This window comes from Bos grunniens, chromosome 17 (genome assembly GCF_055505025.1).
Source record: "Bos grunniens cultivar Pamir isolate PY7600 chromosome 17, Bosgru_T2T1.0, whole genome shotgun sequence".
Classification (NCBI taxonomy): domain Eukaryota; kingdom Metazoa; phylum Chordata; class Mammalia; order Artiodactyla; family Bovidae; genus Bos; species Bos grunniens.
The window spans coordinates 69,016,566-69,044,141 of record NC_141181.1 but is presented as its reverse complement, the minus strand read 5'-3'; the positions used below and the strand labels follow the sequence as shown (position 1 = coordinate 69,044,141).

Sequence of the window (27,576 nt, the reverse complement as noted above, 5' to 3'; positions counted from 1 at the left end):
TTAGGAGAGTCGAGCTTCTCCAGTTAACCCGGGGTGAGCTCCCAGGGACATCCATTTCCTCGATATTTTACTGTCGATCTTCTTTTTAATCACGACTCTGCCCTTCGATACAAGGCTAGCTTTTTAAAATGTAAAGACAAGTTTTACTAGATATTTTTAAAAGCAATATAGGGGAGGAAGTTATAATCAAAGTCACAAATCAGGAGGAAAAGGCACCATCAGAGACCAGCCAGCAAAATCACAGTCTCCCCCCGTAACGATGTATAACGGAGGCTGTAGGGGAAAGGGTCCCACCTATACTCACACAGCAATTTCACAGGAAACCCAGGGGACAAACAGACAGGAATACACTGCTGTGTGCTAATTCCACAGTGTTCCCTTAGAAGGACCTGAAGCGATGGCTGCTAAACCCTTTTTCTCTGCTCTTCAATCTTATGGCTGGAAAAGTAGGTTCAATATCGTAATAGGGGAAGAAAATGCCCAGCAGCTTAGTAAATGTTGCCACCTTGTGGCTCTCCAGTTATATCACCCAGGATGTTCCCACATTACTCCTTAGCAGCCCCTCGCCCAGACCCCAGCGGCCCCCAAGTATCAGGTGGACATTCAAATGGACACCCGGGTACATGGATGAGTGTAAGCCATATCATGGAGATCAATGGTCACAGATGGTGGATTCAAATACTACGAGGTCACCAAACATCAGAAGAGCAAGGACACAGGACTTCAGAGGGGCGTCTGTTCTTCTCCTGCCCTCATGAAAGAAATCTCCACCCAAGGTCCTGGCATATTCCAGATGTATGATGAAAAAGCACTGGGGAAAATTTCAGGTTCAGAGACTTCTTATAAAAGAAGGAAAAAAAGAAAAAAACAAGCAAGACCTCTAAGATTCAATTCGTTTCTGCTAAGACCTGACTCTAACAGAGGGATTTTTCAAGCAGGGTTTTTCTATTTTTAATGTATGTGAGTGGACAGTGTGTTCCCTACAAGGAACTCAACGGTACATTCTGGTCTGTACTGTCAACATCAATAGAGCAAAGGAGCAGCCTACACGAAAGGACACCAAAGGCAGCACAGGGACTTTCCTGGTGATCCAGTGGTTAAGAACCCACCTTCAAATGCAGGGGAAGTGGGTTCGAACCCTGGTCCGGGAACTAAGATCCCACGTGCCACAGAGCAACTGAGCCCTGTCGCCATAACCAAAGATCCCGCTTTCCGCAACTACGACCTGATGCAGCCGGATAAATACTCAGCAGACAAGGGGTGGAGATGCGGGTTGGCTTCTGTCCCTCACGGGGGCCGTTTCTCCAAATGTCCCTCTAGCTCTGCCCCTGTGCCCACTCTGGGAACTCAGTGGGGCCCCAGCGCCACCCCAGAGGTGGAGGTCTTTACCAGTAATGCTTGTTGGCACATCTGTGTCCCAGCCTGACTTCAGGACAAAGGGCTTTTTAATTCACGGCAGGTTTTTCTAATTCCCACCGGCAGACTTCACCGAAGAAATGTTATTTTGGAAAACTAGGAGCTTCAGAACGCCGATGATCCTCTTGTCTCTATTTTAAGCCGGCACATAGTATATAAATTATAAATGACTACCTTGCTACCAGATAACGTAACGCTTAAGAGCAGACATTAACTTGGAGCAGTGGAACACCCGGCGGCCCAGAAGATCAAGGTGAAGGAGCCCCGTCCGCCATAGCTCACAGCCGTGGCAGGGAGGGCTCTGGCAGGCACGGGCTGTCTGCTGCGGGGTGTGCGCTGCCCCCGAGAGGATGCTGACTGGATCTCCTGACTTGGGAGCTTAAATCCTCAAACACAATCTCCTATCAAGGTATTCCTTTCTACCTCTTTGTTTCCGAAATGCAAAACTATCTCTGCTGAAGGCAGAGACAATGTCTTTGTTCCCATGGGGCTTGCAATGAGAGGTGTGTGTGGGGGGAGGGGTGGCTCTCACAATGACTCAGAATGCCTGTCTTGAATTTTCAACTTTGACTCTAAGAACTAAATGTAGGATGTCAAATTGGAAACGAGTCTGAGTCATTAATTACCTACTGCAGACCTGTCCCCTTCTTGTATAAATAAGGAGACCTTCCTTGGCAGCCTGCTACAGCAGACATGGGCTGTTTTCTTAATGGTCTAAGGTAGGCAAACCATCCCCAGATCACCTCTTTTTCTGCTCTGTGGGGTTTCCTTTTGGCTTGCTCTCTTACCAGCACTCCCCAGCCATCTTTTCCAGTAAATGACTGGGGTCTTAACACTCTTCTCCCACCTTAAAATAAAACCTGTTCTTGGAAGGGCCAGATATTATTCCTTTATAGCTCAAGGTAAATTAAAGTCTCTGCTTCCTCTTATCTAATCTTTTTTTTTTTTTTTTGCGGCACCACGTGGCTCATGGTTTCTCAGCTCTTGGACCTGGGATCGAACCTAGGCCATGGCAGTGAAAGCCCAGAATCCTAACCTAACTAGGCCAGCAGCGAACCCCCCGCCCCGTCCTCTGAGCTGATCTTTCAGCAGGCACCACAGAGCATTCTATGTGTCCAGCAACATTAGACACTCAAAATGCTGGAGGCATGTTCCCCGCCAGAGACTCAAGCAGGGACCCACGTGGGGAAAAGCGTTAAAGAACCCAGGAGAATTAGTTAAAGGAGGAAAGGCGATACATCTCAAAACAAACAAATGTCCTGATCTCTACAAAGAAATGCAGGTCATCTGGCAGAGGTGAGACAAGACAGCCTGAACTTGGGGGGGTGTGGAGGGGACCACCCAAAGACCCTCAGGCAGACGGATAATGGGATCGGACTTGCATTCTAGAATGCACACTGACAATATGGTGGAGAATGGGTTGGAGCAAGTGTGAGTCTCTCAGTCGTGTCTGATTCTTTTCAGACCCCATAGACTATAGCCCAGCAGGCTCCTCTGTCCATGGGATTCTCTAGGCAAGAATATTGGAGTGGATGGCCATTCCCTCTCCAGGGGATCTTCCCGACCGAGGGATCGAGCCTGGGTTTCCTGCATTTGCAGGCAGAGTCTTTACTGTCTGAGCCACCAGGGAAACCCAAAGGAGACTGGAATCAAGAAAGCCAGAAGGGAGGACAACTCCCACCTAGAGGAAGGCAAGTGGGAAGGAGAGGAAGGCTGAGAACTGGAGAAGCGTTGAGAGAAACACCTGAATTTCTGGGTTTGAGCATCAGGTGGTCCCAGGAAAGGAGGGCTGGAAGATGGGAGAAGCAGGAGCAGCCAATTTTGAGCGAAACAGATGAGTAATTAAGTTCTAAACAAAGTAAAGCTCAACTAAGATGCCCAAGGAAACCAGGTGGAGGTGTCCTAAATACATCCGATTTTGTCTCCGCTCTATTTATAAAATAAAGTGTTCTATTCTTAAGTCATTAAGAGTCTCTCTTGGGTTACACCTGACCTCCAGCGTGCTGTTACCTACATGAGGTTGCACTTTTCAACATGCCTTCCCCCAAAGTTGGCGGGCAGCCTGCTGAGTCCTCCTAATGTGGGTTTCTACTTCTTCACAGACAAGAATCATTGCTCACAGTTGCTCCCAGCGGTTCTCAGGACACCCTGCAGAAGGGAGGTCTTGGGTTGTGATGGGGCGTCCTTGGACTCACCAGCACGTGACCACACCTGCCTCTAGTTCTGTTGCTGGTCCACAGAGCCGGTGGGCGCCTCAGAACAGGAGCGACACAGGTCATCTCTCCACTCCCCATGGCGCCCGCCGAGTGTGTACACACAAGACGTGGCTGTGCGACAGGACACACTTGACCACTTAAAAAACCCTTGGCTCCAAAAAAAAGGAAAAGCCCTTGACTCTGGACTTCTCTGGTGGTTAAGACTCCATGTTTCTAAGGCAGTGGATGTGGGTTTGATCCCTGGTTGGGAAACTAAGATCCCACACGCCCTATGGTGTGGCCAAAAAAACCCTTGAGGCTCAAAAGTGTAAAGCAAAAATGAACTGTTCATCCACTCCTTCAACAAACATTTAGAGAACACAAGTTGTGTCCAAGCACCAGATGAGGTACAGGAGGTTAATGAGGAACAGAAGACAGTCTCTGCTCTCAGAGAACGGGCCCGGAGCGGGAACCTGTCAGGAACAGGTGATCATTCCTCTCACCCTGCACACAGGTCAGCTCCCGGTGTAGCTGTCAGCACTACCGCACTGTGAGGGCCCATGACAGGGACATTGGGGGCAGGAAGGGACCCTCTACCTGGGAGGGCTGAGAAACTGCATCTGAGCAGGTGGAAAAGGGAAGCCAAGTGAGGACCAGACTTGGGGAAGGAGGAGTGAGCAGCGAAGTGTGTGACAGGCAGAGGGAAGAGCACTTGGGAAGGTCTAGAGGCCAAACAGCTTAGATGGTCCTTGCAGGAAACGACAGTATTGTAGTTCAGTGTGGCTGGGGAACACTTGCGATGCCAAACTTTCAACCACCGTCTAAAACCAATTCTTCAGGGACTTCCCTGGTGGGCCAGTGGTTAAGACTTCCCCTTCCAGTGCAGAGGGTGTGGGTTTGATCCCTGGTTGGGGAGGTAAGATCCCACACGGCTCGAGGCCGAAACATTGGAACATGATATTGTAATATAAGTAATATTGTCACAAATTCGATGAAGACTTTAATAAATAAACAAACCAATTCTTTGTCACCTAACCCTGCCTGTCTCGTGAACCACAGAAAGTTATCCGAGAGGCTGTTTTCTGGTTTCTCCCTGCAATGGAACATGACTTGTACCCATTCTTCATGCACAGGAGAGAAATTAAACCATTACACAAGATGGATGCCTCTGGAGATTCGAGCTTAATTCTTTCCAGGAACCAGCCTCCAAGGCAGAGAGAAACCATGGTTATCTAACCTCGGTATGAATCTCTTCGCTGCCACCGTGTAACCTTCGGCAAGTTATTGAACTTCCCTGTGCTCTGCAATGGGGATAATGAACAGAACCTGTCTTAGCAGATTGATCTCAGGATTAAATGCACTGATACATTTTAAAAGCCTGAGAAGGCGCTGCAGTAAATACTCAATAAAAGGGGGTGATTACTCATTCTAACCCCGCCTCTTCTCCTTACATTCGCAAGTGGCATCGTTTAAAGCCTCCCAGTCGTGTTCCACTCCACGGGTGATGGATGGCAGATCAGGAAGGGCACCATCAATTCTCATCGCACTAACCACGCCATCACTCACTTGACAAACATTTATTGAGCACCCACTACGTCCTCGTCACTGCGCTCGGCCCCAGGGATAAATGAGGGATCCGGGACAAGACGCTGTCCCTGCTCACGGCTGATGGGGAAGACAGGTGAATGGAGGAGGAAAGTGCAACCTGGCAAATGCTCACAGAACCGAGGACTCGAGGGGACATAGCTCAGGCCTGGGGGTCTGGTGGGGAGAGAGGGGCCTTCCGGGGAAGATGCTGGGTCTGAGCTGGGTCTCCAAAGCCAGGAGGTAGTTGGTCCTCTGATATAGGAATGGGGGGGGAGGGGGTCGTGCCAGCCGGAGGGAACAGCACGTCTGCGGCTCGGGTCCAAGCTGTTGCAAAGGGAAGGAATGTTCTCTGCGCTCTTCTGGTGTCTGAGAGGCAACGTGGCTGTCCTGTCTGCAGTACTGAATGTTCAGTGCGGTACTGAGCACGCGGCTGCAGCTCCGCCTGTGACGGCTCACGCCCTCCTCGGCCCACCGGGGCTTGGGTCGTTCGGTCACTGTTTCCCAGCCTCCCCCCAGCAAGACCTGCCAGGTCTCTAAGGAGCCATGACCAGTTGGATGAGTCTCTTATTTATTCATTTATTTTAATATTTATTTGGCTGCAGCATGCAAACTCTTAGTTGTGGCATGTAGGGTCTAGTTCTCCGACCAGGGATCAAACCCAGGCCCCCTGCCTTGGGAGTGCCAAGTCTTAGCCACTGGGCCATCAGGGAAGTCCCCCCCCCTTTTTTTTTTTTTTTTAATTAAAACATTTCCTCTTCTGACACCTGCTAGAACATAAGTCTTTCAGGCTTTGCACTTATGGGCCCTTCTTTTGGGAGGGTTTGCCATTTTTCCCAGATTGCCAGAAAGAGAACAGCTCCTTGGGCTGATGGATGGATTTGCTTGAATCCATCTCTTCCTCCTGAAGGGACGTGTCCCACTGCCTCCCCTCAGCCTAGGGAAGAGGAGGCAGGGGCTCACTTGCAGAAAGAAGAGGGGTGGTGGAGGGAGTGAGAAAGGCCGTTTGTGGGAAGGAGAAGGGCTCTGGACTCCATGGCGTGTGGGCTCCAGCCTCATCCTTCAGATGCCTGTGGTGAGCAGGGCAGCTGGCAGGGAGCCAGGGTGCCCGGTGCGTCGTGCTGCGTCCTGGCCGTGCGCTCACATTACTTTAACGGGCTGCAGTGCTATTTCCCAGATCCACCCCGCACCTCCATCAGAGATGGATATGTATAAACTTTATAAACAGGACTAAGTGCTGTCAGCTTGTTATTTTTGGTAGGGGCTGAATTTATGAGCTCTACCCAGAGTGAAGTGCTTGTCATTTATCAACCTCGAATGGTTTAAGGAAATAGCGCTAAGCACTTACGGCTCCGTGGCGGAGGACGTAGCGGGAATGCAGCACATTTCCTGCTGTTGGAAGCAACTGGCACCAATAACCTATGGGGCTGATCGGGGTCTATTAACTGGGGAAACGTTAACACAAATCCACAACCTCTTCTTACAACGGGCCAGGTTCAGACTGACAGTCCCAAAACGACGACTTGGTTTCTGGGCTTTGGCAGACATGGAGTCGTCTTTCTCCCACTGCTCTCTTTATCCCTTGTGCCTGCTGCAGACAACCACGCAGGGTGCGTGGAAAGCCAGACACGACACAGGAAGAGGCCACAGACAGAAAAGGGCAGACTTTCCCGAAGAAACAGAACTGAGTTTGACTGCCGTGGGTGAGATGTCTGAGAATTAGAAGACACTTCAGCTTTACAGAAAAGACTCAAGCCTGGAGAAGCTGGCAGAGAGGTGACACCCCGTTTCATAGATGTCAGGGGACAGAGTGATCAGCCACCCAAGGGAGGCTATTCGACTGGCTGTCTACTGCACAGAAGACGACAGAGAACCAAGTGACCTGGCATTCACTTATCAGGGTTTCTCCTAATTAGCTCACGAGCTGCCCCAGCATTTGCTGGAAAAACTGTCAAAAGGTTGGATCCTTTACAGACAGAGCAACAGAAGGAACGGCACCTCCCAGGGCTCAGGACACGTGCCACATGTTTGCCATGGTTTCGGGAACACAGAGCCAGAAGGGCTGTGACCTCTCTCAATGCTCATCCCTAAATGACCTCTGCCCTAAATGACAGCTGCCCTACAAGAACCGAGGCAGAGAACAGTTGACAATTTAAGACACTGCCGTACCAGATCCAAACCTAAGTATGACTTTTATTTGTCTGTTTTGCAAAAAAAAAAAAAACAAACAGATGCCAGGGACTTCCCTGCTGGTCTAGTGGTTAAGACTCTGAGCTCCCAATGCAGAAGGCTTGGGTTCGATCCCTGGTCATGGAACTAGATCCCACACGCTGCAACCAAGAGTTCGCATGGAGCAACTAGGACCCAGCATCGCCAAATAAATAAATATTAAAATTTAAAAAGCCCAACACCTCCGTTTAGCAGATGTACACAGTGGGGAGAGCTGTAAAGATGATATTGCTGCGCAGTAGTGAATAATGAGTTCCAGTAAAATCTATTCTGGTTTGCAGACTTCCCTGATGGTCCAGTGGTTAAGACTCCATGCTCCCAATGCAGGGGGCATAGGGTTAATCCCTGGTCAGGGAACCAAGACCCCACATGCCATATGGTCTGGCAAAACGAAAAAAAAAAAAAAAAAAAAACCCACCAGGCTGGTGTCTCATGTCTGTGTTCCCTATCATGGTGAGGACACATCACTCCCCCTTTTTTCTGAGATGTCTTAAAAAACACTTTATTTTTAAAGAGATGATTTTGCTCAACTGTAGACTAATGTGTTTTGAGCAGATCTAAGCTGGGCTTTCCTAGTGGCTCAGTGGTAAAGAATCCACCTGCCAATGCAGGAGACTCAAGAGACCTGGGTTCAGTCCCAGGGTCAGGAAGATCCCCTGGAGGAAGAAATGGCAACCCACTCCAGTATTCTTGGCTGGAAAATCCCATGGACAGAGGAGCCTGGCAGGCTATATAGTACATGGTGTCACGAAAGAGTCAGACATGACTTAGTGATAAACAACAACAAAGCTAGGCCAGGCTAAGCTACGATTCCCTGGGCTAGGTTAATTAAATGCATCCTCAACTCTGATATTTTCCACTTGTTGTTCAGTCACTGAGTCACGTCTGACTCTTTCCAACCCCAGGGACTATAGCACGCCAAATTCCTTTGTCCTCCACTACCTCCCAGAGTTTGCTGAACTTCATGTCCTTTGAGTTAGTGATGCTATCTAACCATCTCATCCTCTGCTGTCCCCTTCTCCTTTTGCCTTTCATCTTTCCAAGCAGCAGGGTCTTTTCCAATGAGTTGGCTAGGACACACCACTCCTACTCAGCCATTATTTCTGAGGGAAAAGGGGAAACAGGATTTTAGCCAAAAAAGAATCGTATCTCTGCTCCGTACCAATCATGACCCCCGAATCCCTTACCTTGATCTGTGCAAAATTACACAAACCTGAAACCGCCCTTATGCAAAACAAACGTTTCAGCTGTCATCTTGCCCTGTCGGTTTCTGCCACAATCAACCACAGCAAGTAATCTTCCTCTCCCGGTCCTCCGATCATTGCTGTTAATATGCCCAATCTATCTAAATTATTGGTTTCAAGGCCTTCCACCAATTACCTCCTCTCTCTTCCAACCAACTGCCCCGCCTTGTGACAAGGCAGCCTGTGTTCTCCCAGCTCAGCACAACCTATATGCTTCCATTTTCCCACAGTCAGACCTTTCTCAGGTCCCTTCCTTATCTCATCAGTCTCCTTCCCCAGCATATAACACCAGATACGTGAGTTAATATGCAGTTTTGTTGCTTTAGTTGCGAAGTTGTGTCCAACTCTTTTGAGACTGCGTGGACTGTAGCCCGCCATGCTCCTCTGTCCGTGGTGTAGAATAAAAAAAAAAGAATACCGGGATGGGTTGCCATTTCCTTCTCCAGGGTATCTTCCTGGATCAGGGATGGAACCTGTGTCTCCTACATTGCAGGTGGATTCTTTACCACTAAGCCACTCGGGAAATCCAATATGCACTTCAGATCAGATCAGATCAGTCGCTCAGTCGTGTCCGACTCTTTGCGACCCCATGAATCACAGCACGCCAGGCCTCCCTGTCCATCACCAACTCCCGGAGTTCACTCAGACTCACGTCCATCGATTCAGTGATGCCATCCAGCCATCTCATCCTCTGTCGCCCCCTTCTCTTCCTGCCCCCAGTCCCTCCCACACCAGGGTCTTTTCCAATGAGTCAGCTCTTCGCATCAGGTGGCCAAAGTACTGGAGTTTCAGCTTTAGCATCAGTCCTTCCAAAGAAATCCCAGGACTGATCTCCTTCAGATTGGACTGGTTGGATCTCCTTGCAGTCCAAGGGACTCTCAAGAGTCTTCTCCAACACCACAGTTCAAAAGCATCAATTCTTTGGTACTCAGCCTTCTTCACAGTCCAACTCTCACATCCATACATGACCACTGGAAAAACCATAGCCTTGACTAGACGGACCTTTGTTGGCAAAGTAATGTCTCTGCTTTTCAATATGCTATCTAGGTTGGTCATAACTTTCCTTCCAAGGAGTAAGCGTCTTTTAATTTCATGGCTGCAGTCACCATCTGCAGTGATTTTGGAGCCCAAAAAAATAAAGTCTGACACTGTTTCCACTGTTTCCCCATCTATTTCCCATGAAGTGATGGGACTGGATGCCATGATCTTCGTTTTCTGAAAGTTGAGCTTTAAGCCAACTTTTTCACTCTCCACTTTCACTTTCATCAAGAGACTTTTGTGTTCCTCTTCATTTTCTGCCATAAGGGTGGTGTCATCTGCATATCTGAGGTTATTGATATTTCTCCCGGCAATCTTGATTCCAGCTTGTGTTTCTTCCAGTCCAGCGTTTCTCATGATGTACTCTGCATATAAGTTAAATAAGCAGGGTGATAATATACAGCCTTGACGTGCTCCTTTTCCTATTTGGAACCAGTCTGTTGTTCCATGTCCAGTTCTTTTTTTTTTTTCTTTTATTATTATTTTTTTTAATTTTATTTTTAAACTTTACAATATTGTATTGGTTTTGCCAATTATTGAAATGAATCCTCCACAGGTATACATGTGTTCCCCATCCTGAACCCTCCTCCCTCCTACCTCCCCATACCATCCCTCTGGGTCATCCCAGTGCACCAGCCCCAAGCATCCAGTATCCTGCATCGAACCTGGACTGGCGACTCATTCCATATATGATATTATACGTATTTCAATGCCATTCTCCCAAATCATCCCACCCTCTCCCTCTCCCAAAGAGGCCAAAAGACTGTTCTATACATCAGTGTCTCTTTTGCTGTCTTGTATACAGGGTTATTGTTACCATCTTTCTAAATTCCATATATATGCATTAGTATACTGTATTGGTGTTTTTCTTTCTGGCTTACTTCACTCTGTATAATTGGCTCCAGTTTCATCCACCTCATTAGAACTGATTCAAATGTATTCTTTTTAATGGCTGAGTAATACTCCATGTGTATATGTACCACAGCTTTCTTATCCATTCGTCTGCTGATGGACATCTAGGTTGCTTCCATGTCCTGGCTATTATAAACAGTGCTGCGATGAACACTGGGGTACATGTGTCTCTTTCAATTCTGGTTTCCTTGGTGTGTATGCCCAGCAGTGGGATTGCTGGATCATAAGGAAGTTCTATATCCAGTTTTTTAAGGAATCTCCACACTGTTCTCCATAGTGGCTGTACTAGTTTGCATTCCCACCAACAGTGTAAGAGGGTTCCCTTTTCTCCACACCCTCTCCAGCATTTATTGCTTGTAGACTTTTGTATCGCAGCCATTCTGACTGGCCCATGTCCAGTTCTAACTGTTGCTTCCTGACCTACATATAGGTTTCTCAAGAGGCACGTCAGCTGGTCTGGTATTCCCATCTCTTTCACAATTTTCCACAGTTTATTGTGATCCACACAGTCAAAGGCTTTGGCATAGTCAATAAAGCAGAAATAGATGTTTTTCTGGAACTCTCTTGCTTTTTTCCATGATCCAGCGGATGTTGGCAATTTGATCTCTGGTTCCTCTGCCTTTTCTAAAACCAGCTGGAACATCAGGAAGTTCACGGTTCACGTATTGCTGAAGCCTGCCTTGGAGAATTTTGAGCATTACTTTACTAGCGTGTGAGATGAGTGCAATTGTGCAGTAGGTTGAGCATTCTTTGGCATTGCCTTTCTTTGGGATTGGAATGAAAACTGACCTTTTCCAGTCCTGTGGCCACTGCTGAGTCTTCCAAATTTGCTGGCATATTGAGTGCAGCACTTTCACAGCATCATCTTTCAGGATTTGAAAGAGCTCAACTGGAATTCCATCAGCTCCACTAGCTTTGTTCATAGTGATGCTTTCTAAGGCCCACTTGACTTCACATTCCAGGATGTCTGGCTCTAGGTCAGTGGTCACACCATCGTGATTATCTGGGTCGTGAAGATCTTTTCTGTACAGTTCTGTGTATTCTTGCCACCTCTTCTTAATATCTTCTGCTTCTGTTAGGTCCATAGCATTTCTGTCCTTTATCGAGCCCATCTTTGCATGAAATGTTCCTTTGGTATCTCTAATCTTCTTGAAGAGATCTCTAGTCTTTCCCATTCTGTTGTTTTCCTCTATTTCTTTGCATTGATCGCTGAAGAAGGCTTTCTTATCTCTTCTTGCACTTACATACATGGAAAAATTGGGTTATCTGTCTTTCCCCAAGATTCCTGCTTTTCCTATAGTTCTGCAGATCATAAACTCCTTGAAGGCAACAGCTAACACACACACATACACATTCTCTCTCTCTCTCTCCTCTCTCTCTCTCTCTCTCTTTTTCTCTAAATCTCCTGGGACCCAAGCAAGTACTGCATAATCGATTTGTGGCCACTTCACAAACGCTTGTGGTTGGCTGATGATGTTGATATAATGGTGATGACACCTGGGTCAGGCTTCTGAGCAGAACAATCTCCTAGGTAATGACTGCAATGAAGCAAGAATTTATGATGCTCCTTATTAAAATTCTAATTGCATAATTGGGCCTGAAGGTATATATCCCTCCGCCCGCCTTTGGTGACATGTACTGATCTCCTCTCTCTAAAAATACCTTGCCAAGGAAATCTAAATCTCAAAGAGCCAACCAAGAAAAATTTCCTCAGAACAAGAGATCAGTAGGAAACAGATCGCATCACCTTAGGGAGCCACAAAAAGGAGGCTTTAAACTCTAAGGACTCTTTCAAAACAAAATGAATTGTAGTCGTCGTTTTTTTTTGTGGGGGTGGAGGGTGGGGGGTGGGGTGCAGGGAGAACAGTCCTTAAGTTTGCAGCTTCTGGCATGCTTCCTGCTTTAGTGGAGACAGGTTCTGGCAGCAACCATGAGCCCAGAAAGGGAAGCCAAGTCCTAAACTGCCCTCTCTGGGAGACCTCCTAGCGGTCCAGTGGTTAAGACTCTGAGCTGCTAATGCAGTGGGTACAGGTTCGATCCTTGGTCAGGGAACTAGGATCCCACACGCTGTGCGACCCAACCAAAAGATATTTAAAACAAAACAAACCCAAACTCCACCCTCAACCACCCACAACCATGGGTGAGCCACTCGGCTCAACTGGGCCTTGATTTCTTCATCTGTCAATCTCTCATGGCCCCCATGCAAGGCTTAGATTTCATGACACCATGAAAAAAGAGGGCTTGAAGCTTTGAAAGCCAGCTGACAGATGACAAAGCAAAAAGAATCAGTAGTTTATATGCTATAAAAGCAGTACAGTCCTCCCAAAGCAAAGAAGACCGTCTCTGTCTTTGGAATTTAGCTCACAACATGAGGGCAATCACAGCCTTGTCAAACAACTATAAAACTCCCAACCTGCTGTGCTGGGAAGGTCACTTAAACTCTCTGGGTCTCGGCTTCCACAATCGTCAAGTGGGCTTTCAGGATTAACACCCCCCGAGTCTATGAGATTCAGATGGTTTTGTATAAACCATGGAGTACTTTTTTTGCTACTGTAATAAATTTTCTTTTAATCCTTTAACTTTCCATTCTGTATCTTAAAATCATTTTCGGAAATGTCAATGACACTTAACAGTTAATTTCTGTGCTGTTGCTACATTCTTTTCCCTTACTCAGGTTCTGTCATTGCGATCATGTTCTTTACTCCTAATAATCAGGAGCTGTCTTATAATAATGAACTCGCTAGTGTAACAAAAATTGTCATTTATCATGCTAATGAAAAATAGAAGCTTTTTAGCACCAAGCTTGCCGTTGATATTCAGCAGTTATCAATGATTACAAACGCTTCCAACAACCGAGAATAAGAACTCTATGGAGAGCTACGGAGAAGGCAATGGCAACCCACTCCAGTGTTCTTGCCTGGAGAATCCCAGAGACGGGGAGCCTGGTGGGCTGCCGTCTATGGGGTCGCACAGAGTCGGGCACGGCAAGCGACTTAGCAGCAGCATGGAGAGCTACGAATAGGAAACAACAGGAAATCCAATGCCAGTGGCACAAAGCTCAATTTCAAATGCCTGAACATGAAGTGAGATGAACAGACTTAGACATCGCCCATGACCAAGTGTTACTCAACTCATGCCCTGGTCTCTGCAAAAACTGTAGTTTATATTTAACAGTGCGCTTCTTCAAAAAAAAAAAAAAAGCTATCAACACAAGAGAGCTAAAGCATTATGCGTTTATGCAAACCATCTCAAGTAGAACCCAGACCCTAGCCTGGAAAGAACATTTAAACATTCTGTTTCTGGCTTGACCTTTTGATTAAGGTTCACAGTCATCAATCCTGGAGAAGGAAATGGCAACCCATCCCAGTATTCTTGCCTGGAGAATTCCATGGACAGAGGAGCCTGGAGGGCTATAGTCCATGGGGTTGCAAAGAGTCAGACACGACTTAGCACGCTTGCACAGTCATCAAGGAGAATGACACTGATTTTAACAAGGTTGGGAGGCATAGGTGCGAGTGAGTAGGACTGTTTAAAAAAACTCTGCAGGTAGATGAGAACTACTGTAGGCTGAAGTCTTTTTAAACTTATTTATGAGACTGATTTAATCACAGATCAATAGGAGTAGGATACTAGATAGATACACGATTGGTGAATTTAAAACCACAGATCAATTCAGATAAGTTTAGTAATGATTCCAGGCTTCAGTTTGAAATTTTACTTGAAAGTCAAATTTCGAACTGTGGTGCTGGAGAAGCCTCTGGAGAATCTCTCGGACAGGAAGGAGATCAAACCAGTCAGTCCTAAAGAATCAACCCTGAATAGTCATTGGAAGGACTGATGCTGAAGCTCTAATACTTTGGCCACCTGATGGGAAGAACTGACTCACTGGAAAAGACCCTGATGCTGGGAAAGACTGAAGGCAGGAGAAGGGGACAGAGGATGAGATGGTTGGATGTCATCACCGACTCAACAGACATGAGTTTGAGCAAACTCTGAGAGATACTGGAGGACAGGGAAACTGGGGTGCTGCAGTCCATGGGGTTGCAAAGAGCCAGACATGCCTTAGTGACTGAACAAAATAACAACAAATTATCAAAACTACTAAAACCAGGAGACTAAAGCTGGCAAAGTGGATGGGAAAGCCAAAAGTAATGTAACTCACTAACGGAAAGTTGTGAATTTTCCAAGCGAGGTTCAAATTTGGCAAAGCAGCAGAAAAGAACAGTAGGGAGACTCGGGAAGAGGAAAAAGGCCCCACTCCTTTGGAAATGATGTGCTCTGACTCCACCTAGTGGGGCCCAAGGATTCCTGAACTAGATTCCTAAGCGCCTCAATGCGGCACAGGTGACTGAAGATCTGATTAAAAGCTTTTTTTCCCCCTGGTCAGCACTAAATTGGTAATAAATTTTTGCTTGCTAAAAATGTACTAAAACATGTGGACTCAGAATCTAAATCAGACAAAGCACAGACAGGAAGATGGAACACATCATTCTGTAACAAACCAGAGAAGCCTCGTCACCAGCTGGCTAAAAAAATGATTAGCAGCTCGCAGAAAACTCAATTCTGGGTTTTTAAGAGAGCAAATACGTTAATTTATGAAATTAGGAATAAACAAGTACCAAAAATGTTCTTGGGTAAGAATGCAAAACTAGCATGAATAACTGGAGAAAAACAAAAGAGAAAAATTCCAAGATGACACACGGGGAACAAAGGAATGGAGGATAATTAAGCATGGCAGAAAAGAGCCTGCTGTCATCGCGGACATCAAGCTAAACAGAGGCCAATCATAGAGCACACTACAAAAAAAGATCCTTAAGTACATGGCATAAAGCTCACTATATTTAGACTAACTGTAGAGTCTAGAAGGTCTACAATTACCAAGGCATGGCTAACCTGAAGAAGATTCAGAGAAAATGAAGGAGGTGATTCAAGGAGAAAATTCACAGTGCCTCTAGCATGAGGCCTTTCCTCTTTATTCCCACTCTCCTGACTCAAGATAACAGAAAAAGCTAATGTTTGGGCTTCCCTGGTGGCTCAGTGGTAAAGAATCCGCCAGCCAATGCAGGAGACACGGGTTTGATCCCTGATCCGGGAAGACCCCACATGCCTCAGAAAACTTGGTGCCCATGCACCACTACTGAGCCTGCGCTCTAGAGCTGCAACTACTGAAGCCCGTGCACCTAGAGCCCAGCTCTGCAACAAGAGGAGTCACCTCAACTAGAGTGCAACTAGAGAGCAGCCCCTGTTCACCACACCTGGAGAAAAGCCAGAGCGCCAATGATGACCCTGCACAGCCAAAAAATACGTAAAATAAAAACTACATATATGTATGAAAGTTATATTTAAAAAAAAAAGCCGAAGAAGCCAATGGTTACCAAGTACTTACTATGGTCAGTGCCTGGGCTGAATGCCCATGAAGGTCTACCTTATTCATGCCTTAAAACAATCCTATAAGAAAACACTATTATTCTCATCTTACAACTGAGGTTTAGAGCGGTAAATCCAAGATCACTGAGGGAGTAGGGGGCAGTGGCAGGGCTTCCTTCCACCCGAGCCGACTTGCCACTTCTACCAGGATGCTGGCTCTTTTCCCTGAGCAGTATCTGTCCGGCCCTCTGGCAGATTTTTCTCATACCTGCATGCTCAAATCCTGACATGACTTCCTACCTAAGAAGGAAATATGAAACAGAGAGTTGTGTGATAAGCTGCTTCTGCCCACATCACCTAAAATAGGATGTGCAGCTGAGGGCCTTGGAAATTGAGTTCCTCCCTGTTTTATAGCTGAAGAACTGAAGCCTGGGAGAAAAAAAAGAGAGAGAGAGAGAGATGTACCCAAGGTCACAGAAGAGCTCCGCAGAGAAGCCAGGGTTCAGACACCAGTTTGAACTCCCTCCTGGAAGACAATCACTGGCCTCTTGTCTAGGGGTGTCTAGGATTTAACCTCTTACTGGACTCACCAGAGTTGTTTTTTTGCTTTCCCCTTTTGAAAGTTCCACCTGTCAGGTGTATGTCCACTTGTATGCTGGGATGATCTGTAATGTTGGTATCTAACCCAAATGTAATTTCACATGGGTATGTGAAAACGTTCGGGAAGCCAATCAACAGGAGAAGGAAGCTTTGTCTTCGATATAAGATATTAGGCTCTCTCACAACTCAATTTCGAGAAATTTTTCATATTTGACTCTTCTTACTGATAGATTGAATTACTAGAGTAAAATTCCAGTCTAGATAAGAAATAACAGAACCGTTTAGCCTCCTGGAAAACTACGTTCAGCACCCACTTTTTCAAAATGACAAATATCAAGTCTTTCAAGTGGAAAAATTCTCCAAAGCATCAAGCCAATTGTGCAATGCAGCAAGTGGTGCAAGAAAGAGATTTTTGCCCCCCATCTCTGCTGCAAAAATATCTGAACTGATTAGCAGAAGGCATCGCAATTCATATGTTAACTACCAACTGGTTGTGACATTGAGTCCTTCTTAGAAAGCCACCTACATCTGACCTCAGTGAAGCCAAGAACTCAAGTACCATCTCTCCTCTGTTTCAAAATGCATCTACAGGCTTCCTGCATTAGCATAAAAATAGAGTAGGAGAGTAAGACCAGACACTTCTGAGTTCTCGGTATCACCATAAATCAAACAATTGTTACTTTCAACAGAATATTGCTTTTTTTTTTTTAAGCATTTAAAAGAAATGTTTCTGGCTGCACCAAGTCTTCCTTGCAGCACGCAGGATCTTTAGCTGTAGCCTGTGAACTCTTAGTTGTGGCCAAGTTAGGATCTAGTTCCCTGAAAAAGGATCGAACCCCGGGCCCCCTGCATCGGGAGTCACGGCAGTCGGTGCCCACGGTGACCCAAGCCTCCTGTTTTAGGCTGACTAGAGTCCTGTCCTTCCTGCCCAGCACTAAGCATTTCATGAGTCCTTATAACAATCTCACGGGGTCAGTAATATTAGTTCCATTGTACCGATGTGCAAACTGAGGTTTGGCGAGCTCGAGTATCTTATCCAAGCTATAAGCAGTTTAGCTGGAGTTAAAGTCCATGTGTGTCTTATTTCAAAGTCCGCGCGCTATGGCTGCGTTGTTCATTTGGTGTGGCTTCCCTGGTGGCTCAGACAGAAGAATCTGCCTGCAATGCGGGAACCCAGGTTTGATCCCGGGGTCGGGAAGATCCCCTGGAGAAGGAAATGGCAATTCACTCCAGTATTCTTGCCTGAAGAATTCCCTGGACAGAGGAGCCTGCGGGCTGGACAGTCCATGGGGTCACAAAGAGTTAGACGTGACTGAGTGACTAACACTAATTGGACCGGTAGCATTGGCATCGCTTGACAGTTTGTTAAAAATGCATAATTCTCAGGACTTCCCCGGTGGTCCAATGGCTAAAACTCTGCAGGCTTCTCATTGTCGTGGCTTCTCTTATTGCACAGCACGGGTTCTAGCGCTCGCAGGCCCAGTAACTGTGGCGCTTGGACTCAGTTACCCGGTGCCATGTGGGATCTTAGTTCCAGGGCCAGGATTCGAAACTGTGTCCCCCGTACTGGACGGTGGATTCTTAACCACCGGACCACCAGGAAGTCCCTGAAGATTTTATGTTGTCACAACTGGGGCAGGCAGGTGTGCTGCTGTCATCTGGTGGGTAGAAGCCAGAGATCCTCCCGATACACCTTGCAGTGCACGGGGCAGGCCCCACCAAAGAACTCTCCAGCCAAAATGCCAATAGTGACAAGGTTGAGAAACCCTGATATTGCTGACAGTATTGTCCATGCTCTGTGGGGCTGGGGTCTGTTTAAAGAAGAAAAACTAACAGCTTTTCACTGCAAAATTATGGCTGAAGGAATGTCACTAAAAATTTCTGTCCCTGTGGGTCAGTCTCTCATCAGTTCAGTTCAGTCGCTCAGTCCTGTCTGACTCTTTGCGACCCCATGAATCGCAGCACACCAGGCCTCCCTGTCCATCACCAACTCCCGGAGTTCACTCAGACTCACGTCCATCGAGTCAGTGATGCCATCCAGCCATCTCATCCTCTGTCGTCCCCTTCTCCTCCTGCCCCCAATCCCTCCCAGCATCAGAGTCCTTTCCAATGAGTCAACTCTTCGCATGAGGTGGCCAAAGTACTGGAGTTTCAGCTTCAGCATCATTTCCTCCAAAGAAATCCCAGGGCTGATCTCCTTCAGATTGGACTGGTTGGATCTCCTTGCAGTCCAAGGGACTCTCAAGAGTCTTCTCCATCTAACTAGCAATGCTCAAAATATACCTTTAGGAGGAGAGCTAATATTGAATCATGTTTCCATACAAATAAAATGAACTGAGCCAAAAAAAGAAAAAAGTCTTCTCCAACACCACAGTTCAAAAGCATCAATTCTTCGGCCCTCAGCCTTCTTCACAGTCCAACTCTCACATCCATACATGACCACTGGAAAAACCATAGCCTTGACTAGACGGACCTTTATTGGCAAAGTAATGTCTCTGCTTTTGAATATGCTATCTAGGTTGGTCATAACTTTCCTTCCAAGAAGTAAGCATCTTTTAATTTCATGGCTGCTATCACCATCTGCAGTGATTTTGGAGCCCCCAAAAATAAAGTCTGACACTGTTTCCACTGTTTCCCCATCTATTTCCCATGAAGTGATGGGACCGGATGCCATGATCTTCGTTTTCTGAATGTTGAGCTTTAAGCCAACTTTTTCACTCTCCACTTTCACTTTCATCAAGAGGCTCTTTAGTTCCTCTTCATTTTCTGCCATAAGGGTGGTGTCATCTGCATATCTGAGGTTATTGATATTTCTCCCAGAATATCAAAATCAATCTTGATTCCAGCTTGTGTTTCTTCCAGTCCAGCGTTTCTCATGATGTACTCTGCATATAAGTTAAATAAGCAGGGTGATAATATACAGCCTGGATGTACTCCTTTTCCTATTTGGAACCAGTCTGTTGTTCCGTGTCCACTTCTAACTGTTGCTTCCTGACCTGCTTATAGGTTTCTCAAGAGGCAGGTCAGGTGGTCTGGTATTCCCATCTCTTTCAGAATTTTCCACAGTTTATTGTGATCCACACAGTCAAAAAGGCTTTGGCATAGTCAATAAAGCAGAAATAGATGTTTTTCTGGAACTCTCTTGCTTTTTCCATGATCCAGTGGATGTTGGCAATTTGATCTCTGGTTCCTCTGCCTTTTCTAAAACCAGCTGAAACATCAGGAAGTTCACGATTCACATATTGCTGAAGCCTGGCTTGGAGAATTTTGAGCATTACTTTACTAGCGTGTGAGATGAGTGCAATTGTGCGGTAGTTTGAGCATTCTTTGGCATTGCCTTTCTTTGGGATTGGAATGAAAACTGACCTTTTCCAGTCCTGTGGCCACTGCTGAGTCTTCCAAATTTGCTGGCATATTGAGTGCAGCACTTTCACAGCATTATCTTTCAGGATTTAACTTCAATCAGGGGTCAGTAAACTATGGCTCATATGACAAGTCCAACTCACTGCCTGTTTCTGTGCAGTCTGAGAGCTAAGAATGAGTTTTACATTTTTAAGTGACTGAAAAAAAAAGTTAACATTTCTTCACTTGTGAAAATTATATGAAACGAAAATCTCAATGTCCATAAAGAAAATTTTACTGGAAAAAAGCCATATTCATTATTTTTCATTTCAAGAAAGGCTGCTTTTTTTTTTCTTCCCCCACCACGCTGCTCAGCATGGCACGCAGGATCTTAGTTCCCCAACCAGGGATCAAACCTGTGTCCCCTGCAGTGGAAGCTGGGAGTCTTAACCACTGGACCACCAGGGAAGTCCCAGAGTATCAGTTTTACACTTCTTTTGTTATACTTATTCCTAAATATTTTATACTTAAAAATATATATTTATTTATTTGGCTGTACCTAGTCTTTGCCGTGGCATGTAGGATCTAGTTCCCTGACCATGGATGGAATCCGGGCCCCCTACACTGGGAGCATGATGTCTTAGCCACTGGACCACCAGGCAAGTCCCTATTTTATACTTTTTGATGCTATTATAAATAGCATTTCTTAATTTCATTTTCAGATTGTTCATTGCAGACATACAGAATTACATTTAATTTTTCAAATGCAGACTTCCCACATCATTTTTACTTTATTTTTCAATTAATTAATTTATTTGGCTACATTGGGTCTTAGTTGCAGCACGTGGGATCTTGTTGTGCCATGCATTTCTATGTTATAGGTTCAACAGTACATTATACACAAATAGCATTGTATATCATATACAACATTATACGATTGCATCTTACATCACTTAAAAGTAGAAAGGAGAAAAATATATTTATGCTGTCTTTTATAATTCTTTAATTACCTTTAGGGGTGTTCCTTGATTTCTTTCATTTGGATTTGAATTACTATCTGGGGTCACTTGCTTTCATCCTGAAAAACTTCCTTTAATATTTCTTGTAAGGTGGGTCTCAAAACAACAAATTCTGGTTTTGTTTATCTGGAAAAGTCTTTATTTTAACTTTATTTTTGAAAGGTCCATTTCATTTATAGCCAGCTATGTTGGATATAGAATTCCTAGTTTATAAGCTTTTTTCTTTGAGTGCTTGGAACGTTATACCACTGCCTCTGCCCTCCCTAGCTTCTGCTGAGAAGTTAGCTGTTAATCTTACTGGGTTCCCTTAAGATTGCCACGTCATTTTTCTCTTGCTGCTTTCAGGATCTTCTCCTTGTCTGACTTTCAGCATTTTTACCATGATGTGTCTGTGAATCTCTGTGTTTGTCCTTGGAAGTCACTGAGCTTCCTGAATATACTGGTTATTCTTTTTCAATTAATTTAGGAAGTTTCGGCCAATTTGGGGGGGATATTTTTTCTCACTCCTCTCCTGGTAGTTGCATTACATATATGTTGATGCACTGAATGATCCTCACGTTTCTCTGAGGCTCAGGACATTTTTCTTCGTTCTTTTTCTCTTTACTCTTCAGCTTCCATAATCTCCATCAATCAATCTTCAAGTATACTAATTATTTCCTCTGCCAGTTGGAATGTACTTTGAGCCCCTCTAATTAATTTATTCCAGTCATTATATTTCCCAACTCCAGAATCTTAATTTGGCTCTTTTCATAATTCCTATCTCTTTTATTGGGCTTCCCTAGTGGCTCAGTGGTAAAGAATCTGCCTGCAATGCAGGAGACCTGGGTTTGATCCCTGGGCTGGGAAGATCCCCTGGAGAAGGAAATGGCAACCCACTCCAGTATTCTTGCCTGGGAAATCCCATGGACAGAGGAGCCTGGTGGGCTACAGTCCACGGGGTCGCAAAAAGAGTCAGTCACAAATGAGCCACTAAACAAGAACAACAATCTATTAATATTCTCTAGTTGATGCAAAAATATCATTATACCTTTAATCATGTTTTCCTTTAGTTCTGTGAACATATTTATAGCAACTCTAGGGAGTGGTTCTCCACCCTCACCCTGGGCATGTTGTTATTTGCTTGCTGTTGAGTAACAGTCTGGACTGTTCTAGTGAAATCTATTTCCCTCTCATGGTGTTAAGGCCTATGTTGTTGCTCCTAAGGGAGCCATATCTTTGGGTTTGCCCAAAGTCACCAAAAACAAGACGGGGAGCTGACTGTGGCTCAGATCATGAACTCCTTATTGCCAAATTCAGACTGAAATTGAAGAAAGTAGGGAAAACCACTAGACCATTCAGGTATGACCTAAATCAAATCCCTTATGATTATACAGTGGAAGTGAGAAATAGATTTAAGGGACTAGATCTGATAGATAGAGTGCCTGGTGAACTATGGACAGAGGTTCGAGACATTGTACAGGAGACAGGGATCAAGACCATCCCCAAGGAAAAGAAATACAAAAAAGCAAAATGGCTGTCTGAAGGGGCCTTACAAAGAGCTGTGAAAAGAAGAGAAGCGAAAAGCAAAGGAGAAAAGGAAAGATATAAGCATCTGAATACAGGGTTCCAAAGAATATCAAGGAGAGATAAGAAAGCCTTCCTCAGCGATCAATGCAAAGAAATAGAGGAAAACAACAAAATGGGAAAGACTAGAGATCTCTTTAAGAAAATTAGAGCTACCAAGGGGACATTTCATGCAAAGATGGGCTCGATAAAGGACAGAAATAGTATGGACCTAACAGAAGCAGAAGATATCAAGAAGAGATGGCAAGAATACACAGAAGAACTGTACAGAAAAGATCTTCACGACCCAGATAATCACGATGGTGTGATCACTCATCTAGAGCCAGACATCCTGGAATGTGAAGTCAAGTGGGCCTTAGAGAGCATCACTAGAACAAAGCTAGTGGAGGTGATGGAATTCCAGTTGAGCTATTTCAAATCCTGAAAGATGATGCTGTGAAAGTGCTGCACTCAATATGCCAGCAAATTTGGAAGACTCAGCAGTGGCCACAGGACTGGAAAAGGTCAGTTTTCATTCCAATCCCAAAGAAAGGCAATGCCAAAGAATGCTCAACTATCACACAATTGCACTCATCTCACACGCTAGTAAAGTAATGCTCAAAATTCTCCAGGCCAGGCTTCAGCAATATGTGAACCATGAACTTCCTGATGTTCAAGCTGGTTTTAGAAAAGGCAGAGGAACCAGAGATCAAATTGCCAACATCCACTGGATCATGGAAAAAGCAAGAGAGTTCCAGAAAAACATCTATTTCTGCTTTATTGACTATGCCAAAGCCTTTTTGACTGTGTGGATCACAATAAACTGTGGAAAATTCTGAAAGAGATGGGAATACCAGACCACCTGACGTGCCTCTTGAGAAACCTATAAGCAGGTCAGGAAGCAACAGTTAGAAGTGGACATGGAACAACAGACTGGTTCCAGATAGGAAAGGGAGTACGTCAAGGCTGTATATTGTCACCCTGCTTATTTAATTTATATGCAGAGTACATCATGAGAAATGCCGGACTGGAAGAAACACAAGCTGGAATCAAGATTGCCAGGAGAAATATCAATAACCTCAGATATGCAGATGACACCACCCTTATGGCAGAAAGTGAAGAGGAACTCAAAAGCCCCTTGATGAAAGTGAAAGAGGAGAGTGAAAAAGTTGGCTTAAAGCTCAACATTCAGAAAACAAAGATAATGGCATCTGGTCCCATCACTTCATGGGAAATAGATGGGGAAACAGTGGAAACAGTGTCAGACTTTATTTTTGGGGGCTCCAAAATTACTGCAGATGGTGACTGCAGCCATGAAATTAAAAGATGCTTACTCCTTGGAAGCAAAGTTATGACCAACCTAGATAGCATATTGAAAAGCAGAGACATTACTTTGCCAACAAAGGTCCGTCTAGTCAAGGCTATGGTTTTTCCTGTGGTCATGTATGGATGTGAGAGGTGGACTGTGAAGAAGGCTGAGCGCCAAAGAATTGATGCTTTTGCACTGTGGTGTTGGAGAAGACTCTTGAGAGTCCCTTGGACTGCAAGGAGATCCAACCAGTCCAATCTGAAGGAGATCAGCCCCGGGATTTCTTTGGAGGGAATGATTCTGAAGCTGAAACTCCAGTACTTTGGCCACCTCATGCGAAGAGTTGACTCATTGGAAAAGACTCTGATGCTGGGAGGGTTTGGGGGCAGGAGGAGAAGGGGACGACAGAGGATGAGATGGCTGGATGGCATCACTGACTCGATGGACGTGAGTCTGAGTGAACTCTGGGAGTTGGTGATGGACAGGGAGGCCTGGCTTGCTGAGATTCATAGGGTCACAAAGAGTCAGACACGACTGAGCGACTGAACTGAACTGAAAGCTCAACATTCAGAAAACGAAGATCATGGCATCTGGTCCCATCACTTCATGGGAAATAGGTGGGGAAACAGTGGAAACAGTGTCAGACTTTATGTTTTTGGGCTCCAAAATCACTGCAGATGGTGATAGCAGCCATGAAATTAAAAGACGCTTACTCCTTGGAAGCAAAGTTATGACCAACCTAGATAGCATATTCAAAAGCAGAGACATTACTTTGCCAACAAAGGTCCGTCTAGTCAAGGCTATGGTTTTTCCAGTGGTCATGTATGGATGTGAGAGTTGGACTGTGAAGAAAGCCGAGTGCCGAATTATTGATGCTTTTGAACTGTGGTGTTGGAGAAGACTCTTGAGAGTCCCTTGGACTGCAAGGAAATCCAACCAGTCCAACCTAAAGGAGATCAGCCCTGGGATTTCTTTGGAGGAAATGATGCTGAAGCTGAAACTCCAGTACTTTGGCCACCTCATGCGAAGAGTTGACTCATTGGAAAAGACCCTGATGTGGGAGGGACTGGGGGCAGGAAGAGAAGGGGGCGACAGAGGATGAGATGGCTGGATGGCATCACCGACTCGATGGACACGAGTTTGGGTAAACTCCGGGAGCTGGTGATGGACAGGGAGGCCTGGCGTGCTGAGATTCATAGGGTCACAAAGAGACGGACACAACTGAGTGAATAAACTGAACTGAACTGAACTGAAAGTCACCCATGATGACATGGTCTTAGTAAGACACTCTTCCTCTCTTTCCCTGATCACACCCAACTGTTGAAAGTGAAAGTGTTAGTGGATGTCCAACTCTTTATGACCCCTAGGACCGCCAGGGTCCTCTGTTAATGAGATTCTCCAGGCAAGAATACTGGACTGGGTAGCCATTCCCTTCTCCAGGATACCTTCCAATCCTGGGATCAAATCCAGGTCTCACTCACTGCAAGCAGATTCTTTACCATCTGAGTCACCAGGGAAGCACCCAACTGTTACACTCCACTATTGTGATATATTGCTGTATTATTTCCAACAATATCCTAGAGCATAACTTGTTCTACAAAGTAATCCAATCAAAAAGTGGCTCTTCTGAAAGAACCATTACTGAGATATTTTTTTTTTCCTGACGAGGAGGGCTCTTTCCATCTGTCTTACTGTCCTGCAAACTAGCTGCCTACAGTAGTATCTTCATTAAATCCACAGATCTCCTTCCAATTGCCTTTCACCAAAACCTTCGCAGTTCTGGAGAGCACCCTTAGGTGTAAATTTCTCCAGTCTCTACTGCAAATAGGACTTCCCTGATGGCTCAGAGGGTAAAGCGTCTGTCTGCAATGCAGGAGACCCGGGTTCGATCCCTGGGTCAGGAAGATCCCCTGGAGAAGGAGATGGCACCCCACTCCAGTACTATTGCCTGGAAAATCCCATGGACGGAGGAGCCTGGTAGGCTACCATGGGGTCGCAGAGTCAGACCTGATTTTCACTACTGCAAATGAAGTCGATGCTTTTGGGAAGAGATTAGAAGCTAAGGGTTTTAAAGCCTGCTTCTCCCTCCAGGCAAAACTCTGAGCTCTAGATAGAAGTTGGGGTGGGGCTGGGGTGGGGTGTTGGGGGGGGCAGGCGGCGGGGGGTGGGGGTGGGGGTATTAGTTTGAAGTCGTCTCAGTCTGTCTCTCTGGGTTGGTACCACCCATCTCACAAACTGAGGGTGGGGATAGAACCACTGGGAATCCAGTATTCTTGGTAAGCAACGCCCAGAGTACACAGGACTGAGCCTCAGTATCAAGCAGCCTCGGGCAGGAGAAGCCCTAAAGTAATGCTCCTTCTCGGAAGAAAGCTGTCCGACTGGGAGCTAGGGAGGGGAGGGAGCCCAGTGTCCTGGGTTGCAGCTGTCCAGAGCTGAAAGCAGGAGGGTGGCAGTGGTCTTGGTTCAAATATTAATACCGCAAACTCCTGGGACTTTCCCTGTGATCCAATGGTTAAGACGGCTCTTCCACTGCGGGGGGCGTGGATTCCCGGTTGGGGAACTAAGATAAGGCATGCCTCGCGGCCAAAACAAAAATAAATACCAAACTCTTGCCTTGCTTACCGAATTTTCATAGATTTTCTTGAGTAGATGTTTTTTCACCTGCTTGCCCTTAGGACAGTTTCCAGAGGGGTTAAACTGAGTTGTTTGGAGAATTAAGTGAATGAATGTCAGACACTTAAGTATTCAATAAATGATACCTATTACAGGACAGAAACTGTATGGAAAGTTTAAGATACCATCACTTTCCTCAAAGAATTTTCTCTAGAAAAGTTAGGCTGTGAAAAAGAGAAACAACATAGACTTTCCCAACGAGATGCAACTTTTAACACCTATGATTTATTATATCATCTTATAAAGTTGAAACTCTAAAGAGCCGGAGCTTAAGCGTGACACTGAGAACTAGAATTCGCTACCACGGATGCTTTAGACTTATGCAGTAACAATGAATGAAACCTTCAGGAAGTGCTTCCAAACCCGAAAGCCCCATTGAAAAAAAGCAGTAATTATCTTTAACGTGAGGATTTGGGCCTAGATGGCCCCTTCCGGACCTGGCCGACTCTATCTTTGCCCAGAGATGATATAAACAGAATCCCGAAGCTTCCACCTTGACTGTCACCGCGGCAAGGGCGCCCGAGTCGGTGCCGGACCCAAACCAGGGCCGGATCCCAAAGGGCTCCCCTTCGCCGCAGCCCGTCGGGGCTGCAGGAGACTTACCTCGCAATTGAACTCCATCTCCGCGTCCATGGTGACGATCCGCACGGTGAATGTCTTAGGCTGCTTCCTCTTGAGCGAGCTGAAGCTCATTCGGGAAGCGATGGCCCCGGCCATGGCGCGGGACTTAGGCGCAGGACCCTCGCGCCCCGAAGCCTGCGCTCGGGACCTTTTAGCCTCCCTGGAGGAGGCGCACAGGCCTCAGGGCCACCATGGTGGCCGGCCGGCCGGCCCGAGAGCTGTCTGAGCGGCGCGGGCCCCCAGCGGCCAGCATGGGCCGCGAGGACCCTGCCCAGGAACGGAAAGGGGAGTCCCGGAGGCGGACTCTGACGGCCCCGGGCAAGGATCGAGATTGGGGACCGACGGGGAGGGCACGGCCCGGCTCTCCGGGACTCGGGCCGGGGACGTTGGGAACGCCCGCGGACGGGGCCCCTAGACGGCGGCTGCCCAGAGCCCGCGCGCCTCTCAGCGGCCGACGGAGGTCTCAGGGCCGCGCTGCAGCCGGG

General features: G+C 46.1%; 1 protein-coding gene across 9 annotated transcripts in view; it reads right to left on the bottom strand.

The window, feature by feature from the left end:
• The window catches only part of NF2 (NF2, moesin-ezrin-radixin like (MERLIN) tumor suppressor), a 72,095-nt gene extending 44,565 nt beyond the window's left edge, over nt 1–27,530 (bottom strand). For all 9 annotated transcript variants that reach the window (XM_086348616.1, XM_086348617.1, XM_086348615.1 and 6 more), the window contains exon 1: nt 27,074–27,530. In XM_086348616.1, coding sequence (XP_086204742.1) covers nt 27,074–27,187 — 114 coding nt within the window. In that variant the 5' untranslated portion in view covers nt 27,188–27,530. The remainder of the gene's footprint in view (nt 1–27,073) is intronic.
• Between the last annotated feature and the right edge of the window lie 46 nt (nt 27,531–27,576).